We start from the raw sequence: 22,111 nt of genomic DNA, 5'->3' as shown, positions 1-22,111 counted from the left end.
AGATCTTGTATGTGCTATGTGCAGACATGGATATGCTTATATAACTTGCCACTTAAAGTGATATAATGTTGATGAAGTTGTTGAAGTTGTTTTATTAGGTCTACTTCACGATAATGATAGTAATATCAATCTGTTCTGTAAAAGCTTATGTATAATTAAATTCACCACTCAGACAGCTTGTCCCATGATGGTTTAGTGGTAAAAAGTGTCACTTTAAGTGTTACCTCTAAGGGTCCATGCTTCCACATTTTTTACAAAAAAATGAATTAAAAAAAGTCTTGTGTTTGATGATTATCCTGTTAGTCACAAGTTATTATGAGCATATCCATATACCTGTGTATATAAACACCTCAAATAAAGAAAGTCTGCAGTTATGTAACCCGTCATACACCAAAACCTGATCTTGTTGTGACAATTTGAATGATAAGGTTGTGTGCAGAATCTTGTTAGCTCCAATTTGATACCAAACACTAAAAGTTGACAAAGGGCTACAAAGATTGATACCAGTATATAAAAGATTCTGCACACAACCTTATCAATCAAATTGTCATAACAAGATCAACTTTTAGTGTAGGACGGGTTACATAGCTGCGGACTTTCTTTATTTGAGGTGTTTATATGTTTAGTGTTAGTTGTTAATATGCATCTAAATGTACAGAGAGTTTTTGCAAGACCAAGGAAAAACTTATGTTTTTCTTTTCTTTTAGTTTTGACAAAGAACTAATTAATCACCAGAGCTAATCAACCTCTTCAGTCATAATTATTTAGTGCTATTTGACAATGGCTGATGCTGTTATTAATTGAGATTATATTTGTTGTTCACTTTGTAAATGACATATGTTGCATGGTAAATATCATGCTAATTTCACTGAATCATAATGTGTCTAACACTCTACCACTGTCTACTCGTAAACCATTACTCTCATACTTCCTTGCACTGCACCACTAAATATTTTAGTTCCTTGGGCTTGACATATTGCATTAATTACTTTCCAAACAAGTTTCTTGTATTAAATCTGCATATTGTGCAGATGTTGTCTGTTTTGCTATAATTAACGTATACACATGACCCATCACAATAGACACATGACCTCCTCCGCTCACTCTAAAATTACAGGTATGGGGGCATTGCTAGTTTCCATCATTTTGGCCAAAGGATTTGCTCAAATGCTCTGGATCTTTCACACAACCTAGGAAATTTATTTTTGCTTTCATGGTTCCATGCTGTCAAAAGGTGATATTCAGAGATTTTTTATGTGACGATGTCAGAACTCGTCAGTCTCAAATTATCTCTGTAAATCAAACTGTGTAAAACAGTTCTTTAACCCTTATACATTTGTACATTCATTGAATGACCTGTGAAAATTTGGGGACAAAAACTCATACTCTGTAACTTGAGGTCAAATTTTGCACTTGTCACTTGGTTGTTTAATTGAGGTTATTGAACTATGCCATTGGGATGAGGCCATTGTGGTCCATAGTGATTATTGGAAAACTGCTTGACCTATACACAACCAGCTTTCTGTCCGGTCAGCCCACTATGACCTTATATGGTATGCCAAAAAGAACTGTGATTGGCTTTTGGAAAAGTAGGTAAACAATGATAAATATGTAAACAATGGTAAATAATATCCAAGTGATGTCTTAATCAGGCAAGATGCCCCCTCCCCCCAAAAAATAAAAATAAAAACTTGCACCATGTTTTTGAATGGACCCCTGCTTCAGATAGACTCTTAAGTGTTCTTTTATGATCCTGTTTCAGCACAAATTTCTGCTCAGGCAAGCCAACAACAAGGACATGAACAAGTGCAATGCATCGTCAGATGATGAACAAGATGTCTTTACCAAGCCTCCTGAAATCAAGCAGGAACCAGTGGAAGGAAGGACAGAACTTGGTAGGTGTTGAACACATCCTACCTGTTAATTTTTCCATGGGACGTCCCTCCTGAAAATCCCAAGAGAAGAAACAATAAACCAAGAACTGTCTTGTGCATCTTCCTTTTCAGTCCGATGAACACCATATTTTGGCAATACAAAATTACACCTTCATTTGGGTCTTAAATGGTCTGAACTGAGTTTAGTTAAATTGTGCACACTTTGCACCCAAATGTACCGCCTAAATTGTAATTTTAACTCAAGTTCTTAGGATGCAACAGATAGGCAAAGGGTTGAAGTTAAAAGTTGCGACTAGGGCTAATAGTCGGGCGGGTACACAGGGGGTGCGTCGCACTCCCCCAAATTTGCAAAAGTATATATAAAAATATGACAATTTGCGAGCGTAGCGAGCAAAAAAATCAGGTTTTTTACGCTTTTTGGTCAAAAATGGTTCAAATTTTGGGAAAAAAGTCCACTTTTCACAAAATTGCCCCATCCCCTTGGGAAAAAAAGTCCACTTTTTCAAAATTAGCACCCCCAAAAGTAATCCTGCGTACGGGCCTGCTAATAGTTGTAACTATCAAATTGTCAGACTTACGTCAGGTCCTGTCATTTTGGTCCATTTATGGGGACACTTTTGGCGAGCAGCTTTATCAAGAATCTTTCTTGACAAATCTGGTAGATTCAAGAAAAGCCACTCCAATGTGTTATTCTAAAGAGTTAGATTAGGGTTTTGTTTATGAGCTATCATTGTGATCAATATATACGGATCAAAGGATGAATCAATCAAACTGTTTGTGGAACAAACAACAAGCCCTGTTTTCTTACAATTTGTCAAAACATCAGATTATAGCATCAGATTTGTCTCCATAGGTCTGAAAGACAGGCCAGCACAGGCAGGTATGTGTGCAGACAATTTTATTGCTGGATCTGCTTTTGTATGCCATGTATAAGGTGCAGCATTATGTGTTGTTCTTTTTTCACCTTTCAAATAAATAATTGTTCCTAAAGAGAATAAAGTTCATCATGATCATTAGTTATTTTTATATACCGGTATTTTATCTCTCACCTGGAACTTTAATAAAGAAAATAAACTTTACTACCCACAGATGTTTACTGCTTCTACTGCTCAACCTCTACACACTCACTCCAAGACTGTAACTTCCTGAAAGAACAACGTAAGAAACTTGTCGAATGGGCTACAGGGAAAGGACAAGATTCACCTCAACCTGAGACCAGAACCAAGAACCGCATCAAACAAGAGTCACAAGATCACACCAAGACTAGAACCAATGTGGAACTCAATTCATCTAAAGAACCATCGTGGAGTGATGAACCAAGAAGGCAGCCGTCAGATGATCAATACCAGAATAGAACCAGTAACCGAGAGCAAGAATGGAAACAGCAGAACAGAGAGGGAGCACCACAGAAGGACAATGAATCTGGTAATGACAGGAATCGCACACATGATTACACAAATAGAAAGCACATTCACTTCAATAGACCCAGAAGAAATGATTATAATATGCAAAAACATTTCAATAGTAAAAGTCATGCTAGAGAGCGCTCTTGTGCGAGCGGGATTAGAGGGCGCTTTCTGACCCTAAGATGCAAGTACTCTAAGAAGCGGGGTCATAGGTTATCGAAATGTGTCCTCTGTCAGAATATGAATAAGGGGAGACTTGATATGGACACATTGAGGACACAACAGGACAAATTGAAAGGTACGCAGGATGATAATGCTCAGTCAGAGACGAGGGCTAAAGATATCATTGATTATGATGAAGTCAGTGAAAAAAGGAATTCAGGATGTGATGAATATTTTGATGATAATTATCTTGATGCTGCTGATTTTGTTGATTTTGAAGAAGGTACTGAGGCTGGTGTGAATTTGGGTAAGCTTAAAACGACTGCCTAGTCTTCTTACCTGCATGCAAGCATGTAAAGCATTGTTTTACACCAGGTACCGTCCTGTCAAATATTTGGTAACTATGCTCATGTATTGATATTTATGATGTACCTTTTTTCGCAAGTCTGGAAAAATTTCCAGGTGAAAATTACTTGTTTTTGTTAATTTTGCAACATATTTTTTAAATCATCACCCTGTATGTTCTATTAGACAAGCATGGATAACCAACATAATATAAGTTGCACCAAATAATGTCAGGTTTTCCAACTCTGCATTGAAAATATGTTTCTTTATTATTATTTTGCAATCTTTTCAGTACAAAAATGTTCTTTTTTCATATTGTGAAAGCAATCACTTCTTGTGTTCTACTACTTGAGTTTCACATACCAAAATAATGCAAGCTGTCCAAAATTTTCTTGATTAAATGGCATCCATGGATCTACATGTATTTGTAACATAAAAACAATTGCCCCTATACTACTACTTTTTGAATACTATCTTCTAATTGGCTAAAACAGGGCTATAATATTCTATTTAGCCAATCAGCAACATGGTAAGAATTGATTGTACAACTAAAAAGTATTGAGCTTCAATATTTAGAAGCTGCATTTCAATCGGTCACTCAGATGAATAGATCACATAATTAGCCAATCAGAAACACTGTAAGAATTGCAAGTAACAGTTATCCTGTTTTTACTTGGGAAGGGAGTTCTGCACATTTGCTTCCCTTGCATGATTCATCATCATCATTATCATTATCATAGACCTTTTCAGGATTTATAATGAAAGATGCATAATGTGCAACCATCAAAACATATTCAACCAATCAATTTCTGGCCATTTGAACATGTATTCAACCACGCAGTTGACACTGCATTCTATACGATAAGAGCAAAAGTACATGACTGCAGTGAACAATCATACCATGCCATGCACTCATTGTATGCACTGTGTGGTGATTGGCTGGTTTTTGTTTGCTGCGTGCAACAACTTTTGAACTAATTTACGATTAGCTGCTGAAAAGATCTATTATCATTATACATTAAACTTGTTAACATCTCAATGTTGTAATGAATTTGACAGTCCCATTTTACCCTGAAACCCTTGGTTTTTTTTATCATTTTCACTACCATTATTTTCCATCTATTTCCCTAGTTTTCAATATATTGTTGTTACAATAGTCCATTTTCATCCATTATTTAAAATGGGGTCTCCCCGTCAGTCCAAAACACCGTCAGTCCGAACCACTGCTAGTCAGAATTTTTAGAGTTAGGCTTAGGGTAAGGGTTAGATTTAGGGTTAGCTTTTGGTTTAGGGTTAGGGTTAGCGTTAGGTAAGCTTAAAATTTGGACTAGCGGTGGTTCGGACTAATGGGGTTTCGGACTGACGGGGTGTACCCATATAAAATAATGTACACCTCAGCATCAGAATCCAAAGAAAGCACACTCTACACAAGTGTTTTGCATGGTTGGTATTCCAATTCATGCAATATTACTAAATATGTGCTGTTACGTATCATGTTGGTATGTGTACGCGCTTTGATGTAGACAACTTAAAATAATTTGGCAAACCGTTGCTATCATGCTTTAAATCATACAAATTTTAGAGTAATAGAACAGAAATAAAATGTGTGCAGTATAGCCATATTGTACTCGCTGCATGAAAAAGTGAACATTATAGGCTTGGCTGTGCATTGCAGCCAACGTTATATGCCCGGCTGTGCATTGCAATGGGCATGCTTTACCAGCCTCGGACAAATTATACAATGATTTTAAGGACCATTTTTCTTGCATGGTGTGTCTGGAAACTGTAGTGCAAATTCTGTGAGCCCAAGAAACCATGGACTGTGAGGCCCTTTGGTTAAAATAGAGGTCACTGTTTTTCCTAGTTGGATGGATCAGACAGGGGCGGATTTCAACACTCATTGCTGTAGCCAAGTTGCTACTGTGAAGAAGTTTAACACTGATTGTGCACGCAACTCAATGGAACTGGCATTAGTAGCATTAGACCATTTTAAATCACAAAAATTCATTCTTACCTCTACCACAGGGATTTTGACACATTAGGCTCATAATTATAGTCTGTCACTCACGTCTGTGACTTGATAATAGGACAGGCAGAAACAAAGATCAGAGGCAATGCAACATGAAAACATGCAATGTTAAATCCTGCTGGAGAAAAATTATCTGAAATATGTATTGATTGACATGGTTTGTTGAATGGAATTTTTGACCAGTATTTTTGTTTGACCTAATTAGCACCCCCTGGTGCTAAAGTTGGTCATTTTGAGTGCACTTATTAAAACAATGAATTGAAAGTCAAAATTTTGAATTTACACATAAAAACATTTCTTGGTTTTGTGTCCTCTCCTTTAGACTATGACATCCTATGGATCATCGGTGACAACATCCTGGATGGTGCTCAGGTACAAGCCATGGAGACCCAAAAAGAGAACTTTGGCCTTCCCCAGGACACCACAGAAGTCTACTGGTTCTGCTACAGGGGTGCCACTCTCATGAACTTTATGGGTAACTTTCAACGCTGGCTACAATCCAACCCACCTCCAACTTGCATCATCATACATCTTGGAACAAACGACATGGCTACTTTTGATGAAGATGTGAACTTTCTGAACATTGATCGTACTTTGGAGTTGATAAGAGATGTGGTACCAGAATGCATTGTTTTGTGGTCGGAGGTCATCCCGAGGTTATGTGTGAACAAGGGAATGTCAACAGAGACAATACCCATGAAACGAGCAAACTTGAACCAATATGCAATCACAGCTGTGCATGATATGTCCAACATGTATGTCATCAGGCATAGTTTTGACTACTATAAGTTGTTCAGAGAAGGAGATTCATTACATCTGACAGTTCTGGGCATGGATAAGTTGCTGAGGACATTCCGAGTTGCATTGCAGATGGTGATGAAACCAGACCATGGTATATGTTTTCCTTCTTGTGAGGGACACAATCAACCAGGTAAGGGGCGGCTACAAAACTTGACCGGCTGTTGACCAGCGGTTGATGACGGTTGAACCGGATCCAACCGGATAGAACAGTTGGGCAACCGGCGGTTGAGTTTTGAAGCCGTCCCTAAGTTGATGATTAATACAGGTCAATATTGCGTCTCATCTCAAGTTGAGAGTGACGCTATGCATGTATTTGACAGTGGCGGTTTATAATTGTGCACTAGCATAACCCAGCGGGGTAGAAAATTTGTCTGCACGCTGGTGATGCAACCACAAACTCACCAACGGCACTTTCAAATTGAGACAAAACTTTCCAGTTAGCTCAATCAGCAGCCCTCGAATTAACCCACGGCACCGGCGGCATATTGCCGTGGGTGCCCACCCCCATTGCCGCAATGCCCTCAAAATATGTCCTTTACCGACGGCAGTCACTTGCCGTGCCCCTAAATGAAGTTGCCGTGGGTGCCCTAGCCGGCCAGCCCTGTCCCTTCATTATAAAGTCATTAACAAGTAGGCCTACTGGTTAAATCCCCGCAAAATTGTGGAAAATTAAATCGAAAATCTTGTATTTTGAGCATCATAACCCACCTATCAATCACAGTATACACAATAGTTTGTTGTGAATTAATATTCATTACCCCATACGTAAGCTTACATATTCAGCCAATCACATCAGCTTTTATACAGTTTATACATTATCTGGTAGCTAGAAATCTGACATTCTGACTTCATTTTCTCGATTGGTCAGAGAAATACCTCCAACGTACTATCGACCAATCAGAAACGCTGTTAGTAACTAAGACTCCTCGACCTCGTGTAAATGGTAAACAAAATCTGAGCGCTGGGCAAATCAATTGTTCTCTCGATTATCAAACATTGACTTCCCATTGCAAACTGATGGCGATACTCTTCCGGTCTCGTCTTATCCTGTACATGTGAGCCCATCTCTAGATATGTTTTGCACGAAATAGTTTTTATCCCGGCGAATTTTATCAATATTATTACCAAAGTTACAGCTGTTTCATCGCTGTTTCGAGTCATTTTTGCAGCTCAGAACTAGGGATCGCAAAATTTAACTAAATTAAACTGTTGATTTTTGATTGCTTTGTATTATAAAGCAGGTTTTTGAAAGCAATCAGCTTAGTTTTAGTGTAAAGTTGAGAGTCGAATTTTACGTCTTTGGTGTCGAATTCAGCTGACGGTAATGCATCTAAATTGCCTTGGTGCCCTTCTCAAATTTTCAACAGTTGCCTTGATGCCCTTTTGAAATATTACAAATTGCCGTGCTGCCTTGCCTTTTAAGAGAAAATCCACGGCAATTATCAACTTGCCCTAAAAAAGTTGCCGTGCCCCTTCAGATCCTTAATTCGAGGGCTGTCAATCAGTAATTAAGGCGCTCGCCTGACTCTGGTATGGGACGGTCCGACACCCCCATTAGCAATTTCTTGTTTTCATGTAAAAATTGAGTTTGCTTGAAACTCCCTGGACAAGGAACTTTATACTGTTAATTGTCTAATTCTACCCATACAAAACTCAGGAACTGATCCTGATTGTGATGATTTAAGCACAACATCTAATTTGGTCCTGTAGTGTTATCGCGATATCGGTGCCCCAATAGATACCGCTGACTCTTTCTATTGTACCTGAACATTTGCATAGATTTTAATTGAAATGAAAACTGGTAAGACAGTGCAATTATTAATTTCTATGTTTGATACAATTTATTACACCTCCAGGGTGTGATATTAAGAGTCATTGGTACCTGACCGGGCACCGATAATGCTATAGGACCAAACCATGGCATTGGTCTATTTCTGCTCTGGTATTGCGTTTCTTTAAGATCACCTGCTTTAATGACTATTTTTGTACATAATACTTGATTTATTTTCTGTTTAGGTAGTCAGTGTCTCCGCTGCTCTTCATTAAGACACGCTACAAATGACTGCTGCTCCGAATTGACAACAACAAGAATCAAACTTCAAAACCCAGCAACCAATCAGCAAGGGGTTAAAGGTCAGAGAAAAGAGGTCACAGGTCAAAGGGATAACTTAGTTAAGACTTACAGAAAGCATGGTGGAGTGGAGCAAAGACAGAAACCTGATGTGAGGAAAGTAGTTGACAAAAAGATCCCATCTAATGATTCAAAGAAGAATGGTAATGCCAATGTAAAGACTGGATCACCAAGGGCAGCATCTGCCAGGATTCCTCCCTCAAAGTCAAGTTCTCCTAATGCTAGTACTAGCCCATGTGGGGGTAAAACAAATGCTACAAATAGCAAATCTTGTACACCCAACAGCAAGAAGACTGCTGCTGGTGCTAAAACAAGTAGTGGCGACAAAAAGGCAGATGGGAAGAAGATAAGTGGCAATTCCAAGAGTGGCAACATTAGTCAGAAGAAAACTACCATTTCCACAGCTGGACAGAAAAGTTCTATTAAGGCCTCAGAGAAGACAAGAAACTGTGGCAATGCCAAGAGCAGCAGCATTGACCACAAGACAAATACCAAAACTGGACAGGCAAGTTCTACTCTGGCCAGTGAGAAAAAGACAAACTCTGACAATGCCAAGAGTAGCAGAGTTGACAAAAAAGCGACGACCAGTTCCAAAGCTGAACAAGTGAGTTTGTCTAAGACCATTGAGAGAAAGGCAAACTGTGACAATGTCGTCAAGAGTGACTGCATTGACCAAAACACATCTACCAGTTCCAGAACTGGTCAGATAAGTTCTGCTAAGGCCATTGAGAAAAAGACAAGCTATGACAATCCCAAGAATGACAACATTGACCAAAAGGCAAATACCTCTTCCAAAACTGAACAGAATATTAAGGCCACTGAGAAAGAGACAAATCATGACAATGCCAAGAGTGACAACATTGACCAAAAGACAACTAGCAGCTCCAACACTGGGCACACAAATACTACTCAGGCCATTGAGAAAAGATCAAACTGTGACAATGCCAAGAGTGGTAACATTGATCAAGTGTCAATTACCAGTTCCAAAACTAAACAGAAGAGTTCTGCAAAGGTAAAGACTGTCACCACTAATTGTAATGCCAAGCCTGCTGGTGTCACATCTCAGAAAACAACACCTGTTGGTACCAAATCTGGCCCTGCTGGTACTTCTGTTTGTGAACACAATTCTGCTGCAATTGCCACAAGTAATTGCACATCTCGGACCAAAGATGAGAAATCTAGTGCCTTTAACAGCTCTTCTTATAAGACCAGTTCTGCTGGTGCAAATTCTCAGAAGGAAAATTCAAATTCTCAGAAGGTAAACTCCAATTCTCAGAAGGAGAACTCCAATTCTCAGAAAGAAAACTCAAATTCTCAGAAGGAAAACGCCATTTCTCAGAAGGAAAACTCAAATTCTCAAAAGGGAAACTCAAATTCTCATAAGAAAATCTCAATTTCTCAGAAGGAAAACTCCCATTCTCAGAAGGAAAACTCCACCATTTCAAAATTTAGCCTTGTTACATCTGACCCACCCCATACCAAATTTAGTGAGAGTGATTCCAGAACAAGTTCAGAAAGTGACAAATCCTCCCTTGGTAGGACAAAATCTGACAGTTTTTACCCAAAGATCAGTTCTGCAGGCAAAACAATTAGTACTATTGACCATAAATCAAGTTCCCCTTCAGCAAAAACTAAAAACTCTGAATTAAGAAGCAGTCCTATCTTGAAACAAAAATCTGCCACTAAAGAATTTAGCACTGCTGATTCGGAACCAAGTTCTGGTGTTACCAATTCTAGCAAGAAAAGTTTGCCTGGTTCTGAAATTAAAATTACTTCAGCCGATGACAAGACTGGTTCTGTAAGAACAAAGACAAGTACTTCTGACAGTAAAATGAGTGATATTTCTCATCGTACACCTGACCAAAAGATTAGTTCGATAATTAACAGTAACATGCTATCTGAGCAAAGATCAAATCAGGAAATTTCCAAATCTACTTCTTCCGATGATACAAAAAGCTCAGATAGCAACAAGTCCAGTAAGGATTCTTTTGATGATATTACTCTTAGGGCTAGCACTTGTGCTTCTGATGAAGAAGGTAGTTTGACTTGTACTAAAACAGCCAGCTCTGGTTATCATTCAGATAGTGCTGAAAGTCATGTGTCTACTCACAATATCGAAATTGCAACTACTGAAACCAAAACCTCTGGGTATGAGACACAGATTGAAAACTTCAAGATTACTTCTGATAGTAAGACTTTTTCTGATAGTTCTTTTGATACTGTTCAAAGTAGTTCTAGTAGAGACCATAGTACGTCCACTAAACAAAGTTATTTTGACGATAGACCATGTACACTTAACAGTACACCACATGTGCCTCAACCTAAACTTGTCTCGGACAATAGCCCAAGTTTTGCTAGTGATAACCCAAGAACCAGTGGTGGAAGCTCAAACATCCCAAATTCTAACTCTGGTTATACTGCTTCTAATCCAAGTCAATCTAGTGCAGACTTGAGTGTGTCAGCAGCTAACACAAGTAATACCAGTGTTAAACCTAATACCAGCTGTACACAACTCAGCACTAACTCAATTACCCTTGATGTCAGATTGGGTACCACTGTGTCAAACACAAGAACTGATAAGTCTGAAACCGTAGAGGGTGCTCATAAGACTGACCCTGATAGTAATAGAAGTAGGACCCCTAGGGTTTCTGGTACTTCTTTCTGGGGCTTTCTGAATCCTTCAGCTGCTACAGACAATTCTGCTGATAAAAACAAGAATTCTGATAAGATGCAGAAAAACATTGAACCAAATTTACCAGACACTAAACCAAGTTTATCAAGTTACAATTACAGGCCTCAAAATGGCAAGAAAAGTGAAACCAATGACTTACTACATGCTGCAAATACAAATACCTCTAATGCTAAACCAAGTATAAATGGTGTTAAACCGTCCAATTCTGATGACAAATTATGCACCCCAAGTCATAAACCAACCCCAGCTAAATTTCAGTTGACTTCATTTAGTGCTAACCAAAGTATTCTTGATGCTAAACTAAGTGAACCTATTGCTAACTCAAGCTTGCCAAACACTAACCTTAGTGTGACTGGTGTTAAACCCCACCTAATTGATGTCAAATCAGGTTCAAGTGATGCTGAGCTATCTTCCGCTGATAGTGCTAAACCCAGTTTAGCCAAACTGATATCAAATACCTCAGATACTACTAGTCCCAATTCAAGTAAATATGGTTCAAACTTGGATGTGCCAGAAATTCTCCAGGCTGACATGACTACACAAGAATTGAAGCAGACAAAGGCTAGTACTGACAATGACATAGTAAATGACAATGAGATTGTTTCAAGCCATGACAGTACATCTGTTGACAAGATCGAACCATTTGCAGATGACAATAAGCAAACAAGTGCAGGAGATATAGAGGCTTGTGAATCTGAAATGAGTGCTGATTTGAAAATTAGGGCTCAGGATAAGATTGTAGTTTCTGCAAATGATCAAATGAAAACTGTTGAGCCTGACCAAGAGAGGCATGGACTTACTGACAATTCCAATTCCAACAATGGATCTGTAGACATGATTGTAGCAGCTGAAAGTATAGAATCAAGCTTGCCATATAAGGAGATGAGTAATCCTAATACGGAAGTTGATTGCTCAAATGGGGCTCAAAATCAGAGTGTACAATCTGCAGATGACAATAACAATACCAGTTTGAAAGAGAAAAGTCACATGATGAATGTAGTCCCAACTGTGCTGGCATCTGATTGGTGCGCTGAAAATGAAGATGACAAGGCAGGACAACTTGGAATTGAAAGAGAAGCAGCTGTCATTCATAATACTGAAATAGAGGAGCAATATCTCCCAGCAGAAAGTATCCAGATACCTGTGCAATATGACATGAGCTCAAATAACGATGAGTTATATGGTGATTACATTGCTGAAAATGAATCAAAATGGCAGCCAAGTACTTCTTATAGTCTCACCACAGATTGTGCAAATGAACTGACAGCAAATTTTGAAACTGAAATGCCTACAGGTGATAGTGTAGAAGTACCAAAAAAGGACCTGCTGACTTTGAAAGTTTCACTAGTACCGTTATCAGCAGGTTTGGTGCAGTGTCTGCTAGCTGCAGATGCTGAAGAATCAGGTACACAAGATGTGTTTGTCAGCGACATGACATCAAGTATGCCAGCAGACTATCAAGAACCAAGTACATCTCAATTAGAAGCAAATGTGGATGATTCAGAAATGACCCAAACATATAATAAAACAAAACTGTATGCACAAACAGTGACTGATGTAAGTGCTGATGCGAAGATAAACACTACTAAAACAACTCAAGATGCTGATGATGAAATAGAGACTGAAATATGTAGAGAAAGAGTGACTGACAAAAGTGATGTAGCAGAGATGGATATTTTTGAGCAACTGAAGCTACCAATGTAGCAGAGACTGAAATAACCAATGTAGTAGAGACTGAAATAAACAATATAGATGAGACTGAAATGAATGAAGAAATAGCAACTGAAGTAAGCCTTGTGAAAGAAATGGATTTTAACAAGACAATGAAAGACAATGAAACAACTCTGTTTTATGATACAGCCGAACCTGGTTTAAGCAACGAAGGAGTGAGTGACATAAGTTGTGTCGCAGAGGTGATTATTGAAACAAGTCCTGAAACCATGGTCACTTGTGACACAGTAGAAAACGATGATTGGATGAAGAGTGATGGTATGGGAAGCTTGCTGGTAGCAACTGAGATTACTGCTTCCAATGATGGGAATGGCATTGTACAGGAGCAACAGGGGGATGGTGAGTGTAAAAGTTACAGGATTTTGCACTATTAGCAATAATAACTATAAATAAAACATATTTTTAAGTGGACAATTCAAAAACGGGATGAAATGTCAATCTCTCTATGAATTTGCTACTAACATTTTTTATCACCTACCATCTGATGATGTCATCTACCTGAGTGGGATGTTATGTTTGTCACTGGTAGCTGATAATTGATGCCAGGAGTTTGGTTTGGGTAGGGTTGTGAGTCAGATGATCTGAAAGAAGTCGATCCATTGCTTTTTCAATTGTGCAAGAAAATTCGGACCCATTGGTCCAAATTTTCGACCAGATTAGATACAAAATTGTCGAAAATATTTAATTTTGAAAATCAAAGCCAAATTTTAATTTTTCATATGTTGTCACAAAAAAGTGGCAAAAACAAATTGTTGATTTTACACCAAATCTGTGCTTATATTTTATAGAATCCTTGACTTTTTGTTTTTTCAAAATGTATACATTTGAATGTCTTGCAAAAGATTTCAACCTCTCTGACATCCTTTGTGTGCCATTTGAAAATGTTACCAAAATGTTTGTGTTAGCTGGGATATATCTCAATGACTGGGTATAGCCCCATTGAAACGACTGAGCTAGTTACACGACTGCCTCAAGAAGATGTTAGTAATGGAACTATATAAATATTTCTTGCATATTGTTCTGCGATTCTTCTTTCAAGTCATACATATTTCCCTTTTTGATCTATTCCAAACTCATCTAGATCTTGTAGGTGACTCAGGAGGTATTTGCAGCAAGGAAGAAATTACTGTGGAAATGACAAAGGACAAAGCAGCAGAATTAGACTGTAGCCAAATCAGAGGTGTAGAAAGTGGAGTTGGGACAGAAGACAGTAGCTGTAATTAAGAAAACAAGGCAAGACCATACATGCATAAAGGTATGTTTGTCTGTTTATGTCTTTGTTTTTTAGTGCTAAGCAGGGATGCACTCTACCTTATCTATAGAAATTTTTAGAATGGTACAAGTGAGACAGGGTAGGGGTTTAAGGCACTAATAACTGTTGCCAGACCAAGAGATATTAGGGTTAGGATACATAGGATTATGGATGAAGGATTAGGGTTAGGATTAAGAGTTTAGCTTAACCCTAACCGCCTAGGGGCTTTTTAAGCGGACGGAAGGGAAAGAAGGAAAGAATAAAGAGAGAAAAGAAGGAAAGAAGTTGTTTGCTCTGGGTGGAATTGAACCCGAGACCCCTCGCATGCCAAGCACTCGGTCGGCGACACTTTGCCACGGGTCTTGGGCTTCAGCTGGCCAGCTAAACCGTGCCTATATATCACTTAGGGCGATTGCGTCATCACACCACGTGGGATGCATGCACTAACAGCGCATATATCAAGTAGTATTTTGTAGTATACAGGAGGGTTAGGGTTAAGGGTTAGGATATAGCTGCTTCAGGTTTAGGTCCCTCATCAAAAGTTGCAATGGGCTATTCTAGTTTAAATTCATACACCACCATGGAAGACTTCTCATTAATCTACACACACAGGGTGTAGATTTCAAATTAATTCACCCATTGAGGTATCTCCATTTGAAATACACAAGTCGTCCATAGGGGTGTATGAATTTCATGTGGAATAGCCCACTATTTATCCCCAAACTATTTTTAACTAGGTAATCTCTCTGATCTCAGGCATAGCTTTGAAAGTTTACAATGTTGGTCAAAAAAACTTAAAATCTAAGTAACCCTGACTTTTTAGCAACCAATCTTGCTAGAGCAATCGAAAACAAACAAAAACTGCAGAGGTTTGACAGATGTAAGTTTCATAAAGCATTAGAACTGGTTAGGTCAATAATCACAAAGCCAAAAGGCTCTCATTTGCAATAGCACAGTTGCTGTTCATAACCTCCATACAACAACCATAACTGAATAGTTGACTTCAAGCTACAGATTATGAGTTTTTGTACTGTGAGCTCAGGGATTGGGTGGTACCACTTGGGGTGAAGCAAGACTGCACTTTTACCATAGTTAGTTGACATCATGGGCTACACAAAAGTGCCTGATAGCAATTGAACTGCAGTAATTTTTGGCTAGAAAAGGTCATCAAACTTTACACAGGGTCAAATTTCAAACTCCCATCAGAAGGGGTCAGGCTCATACATTATAGCCAGTATCATAATAAGGTCATTCTACCAGCTTCTGATTCTATCTGGCTTTCAGAATATGACTCTATCAGAAAACTGAAATCTGCTGACATAAGATCTTTCATCCATATCGCTCCAAACCTCTGGAATGCTTTACCAGACAACATCAAGTCTTTCATGTCATTTAAAGAAATGTCTGAACACCCAATTACATTCTGGGCAGTACTAGGACTTCTGTGCATGTTTTTACCATTCTGCTTGTCTGCTTAATATAAGTATGTTTGCTGCATTGCCGTGTTATGTATGCTTTTCATTTTTTCACTAAATTTGTGCTCTATATAAGCTGCAATCTTGATGGTGCAGCACTTTAAAAAAGCAGGAAATGTATCCCTGTGAGAGAGGAGCTTGTTTAGAATCCTTGTGAATGTGGATGCTGTTGACCATTAATTTCAACAGATATTTTTGTTTTGACAAAGTGATGTTTCTTAATGTCTGAGTCTTCAAATTACAGCTGAAAATTAATACTAACATGGACATTTTCAAATTATTTGATCTTTATTTGCTCTTCAAACAGCTAATTACTCATTGAAATACCAAAGATGAACTCAAGTTTCTTTAGGGTCCAATAGTGTTCTTGCTATGGCCATATGGCCCAGCATGTTCAGACTAATTGAAAAAAAACACACCAATAACTAATTAGTACCACACTTAATATTATGCAGTGGTTCAAATTTATAACAAAATTGCTTAATTGACCCATTTATAGCGACAAAATTGCTAAACTGACCCAGTGCCAAGAGGAACATTGGATGCCAAACTATTGTTCTACCAAATGACCCCACAGTAAAAAATCTCTGCAGAATGTGGGATATGAACTGGCAAACTTTTATTTTTTAGGTAAACACTCAACAACCAAGTGAATACAATGTTACAAAGGAATCATTATGACATGCAGGAGTTGAATTATTAGGGCTCAACTGACACTATAGCTTGCTAATAGTTAATCTTAACAATTTGAGATTGGGGTGAACCATTAGCTTATTTTTTTCAGGTCAATGCTAAAATATCGGTCATATTTCAAAAATGTGCCAACATTTTCTGGAAATTGATTTAGTAAAAACTGATAGTTTGTTTTAAATGTGACTGCATATTTGAGCTTGAGGTCATTATCATAGCCAGAATTTTATTCAGAGATGGCCAGGGGAAGGATGTTGACACAGAACAATGCTAGCACTAAAATGCAAATCACTGAAGATCTAGATTTGAACTGGAGACCTTTTGGTTAGTGGACTTTAGCTGGACTTGACACATCACCAGCTAAGCTATTAGTAGCAAGTAACACATTGGAAATCATATCAAATATGATTTGAACAGCTTCTTGGTTTCTAGATTTATGCTGTACTTACCAACTAAGCTAGTAGCAAAGAATGGGATAAAACCAATGATCAATACAGGATTTGAACCAAGAACTTCCTGGTTTCTACATTGGTACTCTACGTAGTAAGCTAACAGCTACCAATAGAAAGAAATCACCGATCACTAAAGGATTCGAACCCAGAACTTCATGGTTACTAGATTGATGATGTATCTACAATGTAGTAAGCTTACAACAAAGAGAAGTCACTAATCTATGATTTGAAACAAGAACCAAAAACCATTTGATGCTGGTTCAACAGAGCACACAGCTATTAATAAAACCAGTAGTTATCTGATATTTGAACCAAGGACCTATTGGTTCCTGGACAGATGCTCTTCCAAGTTAAGAAGCAAAATACACTGTTGATGTTTTAGATAGGGCATCAGTCTTATCAGGACATGATGTACTATAATTGGTATATAAAGACAATAAGAAAACTTCTGATGCAGGTGAGTTTTGCGTAAGTACTTATGAGAAAATCAAGTATACAATTGTATTCAAAAATAGGTTGTTTTTTTAGTTTTAAGCTGAATATATACCCATGTAGATCAGTGATTAAATTTTCTTTCCTTCCGCAAAAAAATACATCTTAAAATCTCAATTATTTATCTTTTGCATTCGTGACTGCAGTTTCAGTTTGGTTCAGTCTAGTTCATATTATAATCCAATCTTCAAGTAAATCAGTGCAACATAATAGGCAATTTATTCCAGTCATCAATTCATTTCATCATGTTGCTCACAAGTGATTACTGATTAGAGGATGCATCTTGTAAACCCTGGGTTCTGGGTGGGATGGTTCCCTGGTAAAATAAGTGATAAATCGTCTGTACTAGTGCAATAATTTTGGTGCGTTTTGTGTTGCGACAGACAGGTTTTCCGTTCGCTGCTGTAATTTGTCCCTTAATCCTCTGCGTGATAGCCATATGCTTCAACATAAAAAGTTTTCAGATATTTTCTCAAAATCTCAGAACCGCTGAACCAATACTAGCCTTGTTTGTAATCATTTAAATGCATTTTTCCTGCTGATTCCAAATATGGTCATGAAAATTTATAAATCTGACATTTTTAAAATTGTTAAAAAAATTTGAAACTTGTTGTCTGCAGTCGACACCAATGTGAAGAGAATTACACAATTTAACTTTGTTTGTGGCTTTGTTGTTTTGCTCAACGTTTTCTGCAACAGAAACACTGCCGCAAATTTTGCCACTGCTAAAAAATTTGCCATTGCTACAACATCAAAATGCATGCCCGCTTATTCTTAAGATGTTTTTGTATGGATTTGTGTTATAATTATTTTTTCATTTCTTGTTTCAACTTTCAGGCAGGTCACCAAATGAATGTCATAATTGACATATGACTAGCAGAAGATAGAGTAGAGACTGCAGTTTGACTTTAAAGCTAATACCGGTATTGGTATTGTAAGTTATACATAGAAAATCTTTGTAGAAAGAATTACCACATTTAGTTTATTTAGTAGTGGGATCATTCCATCTCAAATCATCCAAAAAGTGGAAATTTAAACCTGATCCGCATCGGACCAATGGTTTATGCGCTAAGGCTCGCCATTGTTTGGTGATTTTTGCCAGAATGGCTGCTGCTGCCAATTTTCTATTGACAATATGTGACCTGCTACCACAAAATGATCGTTAAGTCGCAAGTTAGTAGTTTCAAGACATCCTGGTTTGCTGAGTTACTGTTCTTTGTTTGCAACGCACGTGTACAAGCCTGTAGTAAGTCCTTCGTGAACGTCCCAGTGTGCCCCCATATACAAAGGACGTACAGTCTGTCGTACACCCCTACTATTGGCTTACACAGGTGCATGTGAAACAAAGAACACCAACGCAGTAGCAAGGACGTCTCGAACTACCAACTTTTTGTGGTAGTAGGTCATATTGTCATAAGGATATTAGCGGCTATGACTATTGTGGCCAAAATTCAAAGAATGTTGGCCTAATATACCGTACTCTTATACCATATTTATGCTAATTTGAAGGGGTTCAGGTGTAACTCATTGGGTGATCTGATATGGAATAACCCAGTATTTAAATTTATATTATCTAGTATATGTAGTAGGTATGTAGAAATATATAGAATAGTTATCATATAATCTGTGACCCAATCTAGCCAAATGAGGGCAGTGTCACCTAAGTTGTTTTGAGTTTTGAACTGATTTACCATTCAAATCCTTACTGGGCGATGTCGTTGGTCCCTGAACATGTTTAAAGCAAAACCTACCGTATTTCGTCAAATAAACGCCCCTGGGGGCGTTACATTTTCCCAAAGAGGGGCGTTTATTCAAGGTCAATTTTAGAACGATAATTCCCGTTAAAATCATTAGGTAATCTTAAAACTCACGCTAAAATGATGAACTATGAACTGACTTCAGGTTCACTTCCGGGTTTCCAATCCAGATTTTCGCCAAAAAGTGACGGTATTATCGACCATGTGGGGAACTTGGAAATATCGGCATTTTTGAAACATCTTGGTTGAAAAAAGTGGTGGGGGCGTTTATTTGAGGGGGGGGGGCAACTATTTGACGAAATACAGTATGTAACCTCTTTTTATCAGTTTCATTCACATGTTCAAGGGCCACAAGTACATGGGAATTTTTTACCTGCCCAATGACAGATATTCTTTATTGGTTAAATACTGAATGTTTTTCAACTGTTTTCATCTGTACATCCTGGCTTTATTTATACCAAGTTCTGATGATATTTATATCAAATACGTAGATTAGAAGTTCTTTATCATGTTGCAAAATCTGAAAATTGACTTTGTACCCAGTTTGGGTCACATTGGACTATTCCAGTTGAAATCCATACACTACACTCCTAATGGAAGACATGACCTTAATTTTCCACACAGGGAGTGTAGATTTCAAATGGAGTCACCCATTCAGGTAACTCCATTTAAAATGCACATTCCCTGTGTGGAAGATTAAGGTGGCCCTATTGGCTAATTGGCTTTTTATGCTTTAAAAAGCTCTTACCTTGTAGATTCCAAAACTGAAAAATTTGTTTCAATCAGACATTCAGTTCGGGCCTTATCTCGAGAACCAAATGTCCGATTGAAATAAAATTTTCAGTTTTGTAATCAGGAGAGCATGGACTTTCACATATTTAAATTAGAAAAAAAATCTAAATCCAATAGCACTACCTTAAGGTCATGTCTTCCATAGGGGTGTATGGATTTCAACTGGAATAGCCCATTTTATTGTTGTATTTAAATGTTATACAGAAGTATACAATGTTAGTATTTTATTCCTATAGAATAGCTTTGATTTAGTAGATATATAATGAGGTGCTGCAATGATCACTGAACAGTGTCTTTTAAAAATATATTTGCCTTAATTTTCCACAAATTTTAACACTCGGATAATATGTTTTTCATGAAAAAAATCTATCATGGCCTTGATAGCACAGGATGTATGGTACAGTGTGTGTTGCCATCTACCCCTGATAGCACAGTATGTATGTTACAGTGTATATTGCTATCTACCCCTGATAGCACAGTATGTGTGGTACATGTGTTGCTATCTACCCCTGATAGCACAGTATGTATGATACAGCGTGTACTGCTGTACCCCGGATAGCACAGTATGTATGGTACAGTGTGTGTTGCTATCTACCCCTGATAGCACAGTATGTATGGTACAGTGTGTACTGCTGTACCCCTGGTAGCGTAGTATGTATGGTACAGTGGGTGTTGCTATCTACCCCTGATAGCACAGTATGTGTGGTACATGTGTTGCTATCTACCCCTGATAGCACAGTATGTATGGTACAGTGTGTACTGCTGTACCCCTGGTAGCGTAGTATGTATGGTACAGTGTGTGTTGCTATCTACCCCGGATAGCACAGTATGTGTGGTACATGTGTTGCTATCTACCCCTGATAGCACAGTATGTGTGGTACCTGTGTTGCTATCTACCCCTGATAGCACAGTATGTATGGTACAGTGTGTGTTGCTATCTACCCCGGATAGCACAGTATGTGTGGTACCTGTGTTGCTATCTACCCCTGATAGCACAGTATGTATGGTACAGTGTGTGTTGCTATCTACCCCTGATAGCACAGTATGTATGGTACAGTGTGTACTGCTGTACCCCTGATAGCGTAGTATGTATGGTACAGTGTGTGTTGCTATCTACCCCGGATAGCACAGTATGTGTGGTACATGTGTTGCTATCTACCCCTGATAGCACAGTATGTATGGTACAGTGTGTACTGCTGTACCCCTGATAGCGTAGTATGTATGGTACAGTGTGTGTTGCTATCTACCCTGATAGCACAGTATGTATGGTACAGTGTGTACTGCTGTACCCCTGGTAGCGTAGTATGTATGGTACAGTGTGTGTTGCTATCTACCCCGGATAGCACAGTATGTGTGGTACCTGTGTTGCTATCTACCCCTGATAGCACAGTATGTATGGTACAGTGTGTGTTGCTATCTACCCCTGATAGCACAGTATGTATGGTACAGTGTGTACTGCTGTACCCCTGATAGCGTAGTATGTATGGTACAGTGTGTGTTGCTATCTACCTCTGATAGCACAGTATGTGTGGTACCTGTGTTGCTATCTACCCCTGATAGCACAGTATGTGTGGTACATGTGTTGCTATCTACCCCTGATAGCACAGTATGTATGGTACAGTGTGTGTTGCTATCTACCCCGGATAGCACAGTATGTGTGGTACCTGTGTTGCTATCTACCCCTGATAGCACAGTATGTATGGTACAGTGTGTGTTGCTATCTACCCCTGATAGCACAGTATGTATGATACAGCGTGTACTGCTGTACCCCTGATAGCGTAGTATGTATGGTACAGTGTGTGTTGCTATCTACCCCTGATAGCACAGTATGTATGGTACAGTGTGTACTGCTATCTACCTCTGATATCACAGATGCATGGTACAGTATGTGCTGCTATCTACCCCTGATAGCACAGTATGTATGGTACCACATGTTGCTGTATATAGGCTACCTGATAGCACAGTATGTATAGTTCAGTGTGCTCCTGGGACAGGCTAAGTTAATGTCT

General features: G+C 38.4%; 1 protein-coding gene across 1 annotated transcript in view; it reads left to right on the top strand.

The window, feature by feature from the left end:
• LOC140139249 (uncharacterized) overlaps nt 1-19,856 on the top strand; it is an 81,212-nt gene extending 61,356 nt beyond the window's left edge. Inside the window, exons 20-25 of the mRNA XM_072161029.1 lie at nt 1,763-1,895; nt 2,985-3,320; nt 6,160-6,768; nt 8,655-13,531; nt 14,274-14,447; nt 18,391-19,856. Of these exons, the coding sequence (XP_072017130.1) occupies nt 1,763-1,895; nt 2,985-3,320; nt 6,160-6,768; nt 8,655-13,165 (5,589 nt within the window). The 3' untranslated portion in view covers nt 13,166-13,531; nt 14,274-14,447; nt 18,391-19,856. The remainder of the gene's footprint in view (nt 1-1,762; nt 1,896-2,984; nt 3,321-6,159; nt 6,769-8,654; nt 13,532-14,273; nt 14,448-18,390) is intronic.
• Nucleotides 19,857-22,111: the final 2,255 nt, after the last annotated feature.

This window comes from Amphiura filiformis, chromosome 18 (assembly GCF_039555335.1).
Source record: "Amphiura filiformis chromosome 18, Afil_fr2py, whole genome shotgun sequence".
Taxonomy (NCBI): domain Eukaryota; kingdom Metazoa; phylum Echinodermata; class Ophiuroidea; order Amphilepidida; family Amphiuridae; genus Amphiura; species Amphiura filiformis.
The sequence above is the reverse complement of the archived record's forward strand: the minus strand, read 5'-3'. Positions and strand labels throughout refer to the sequence as shown.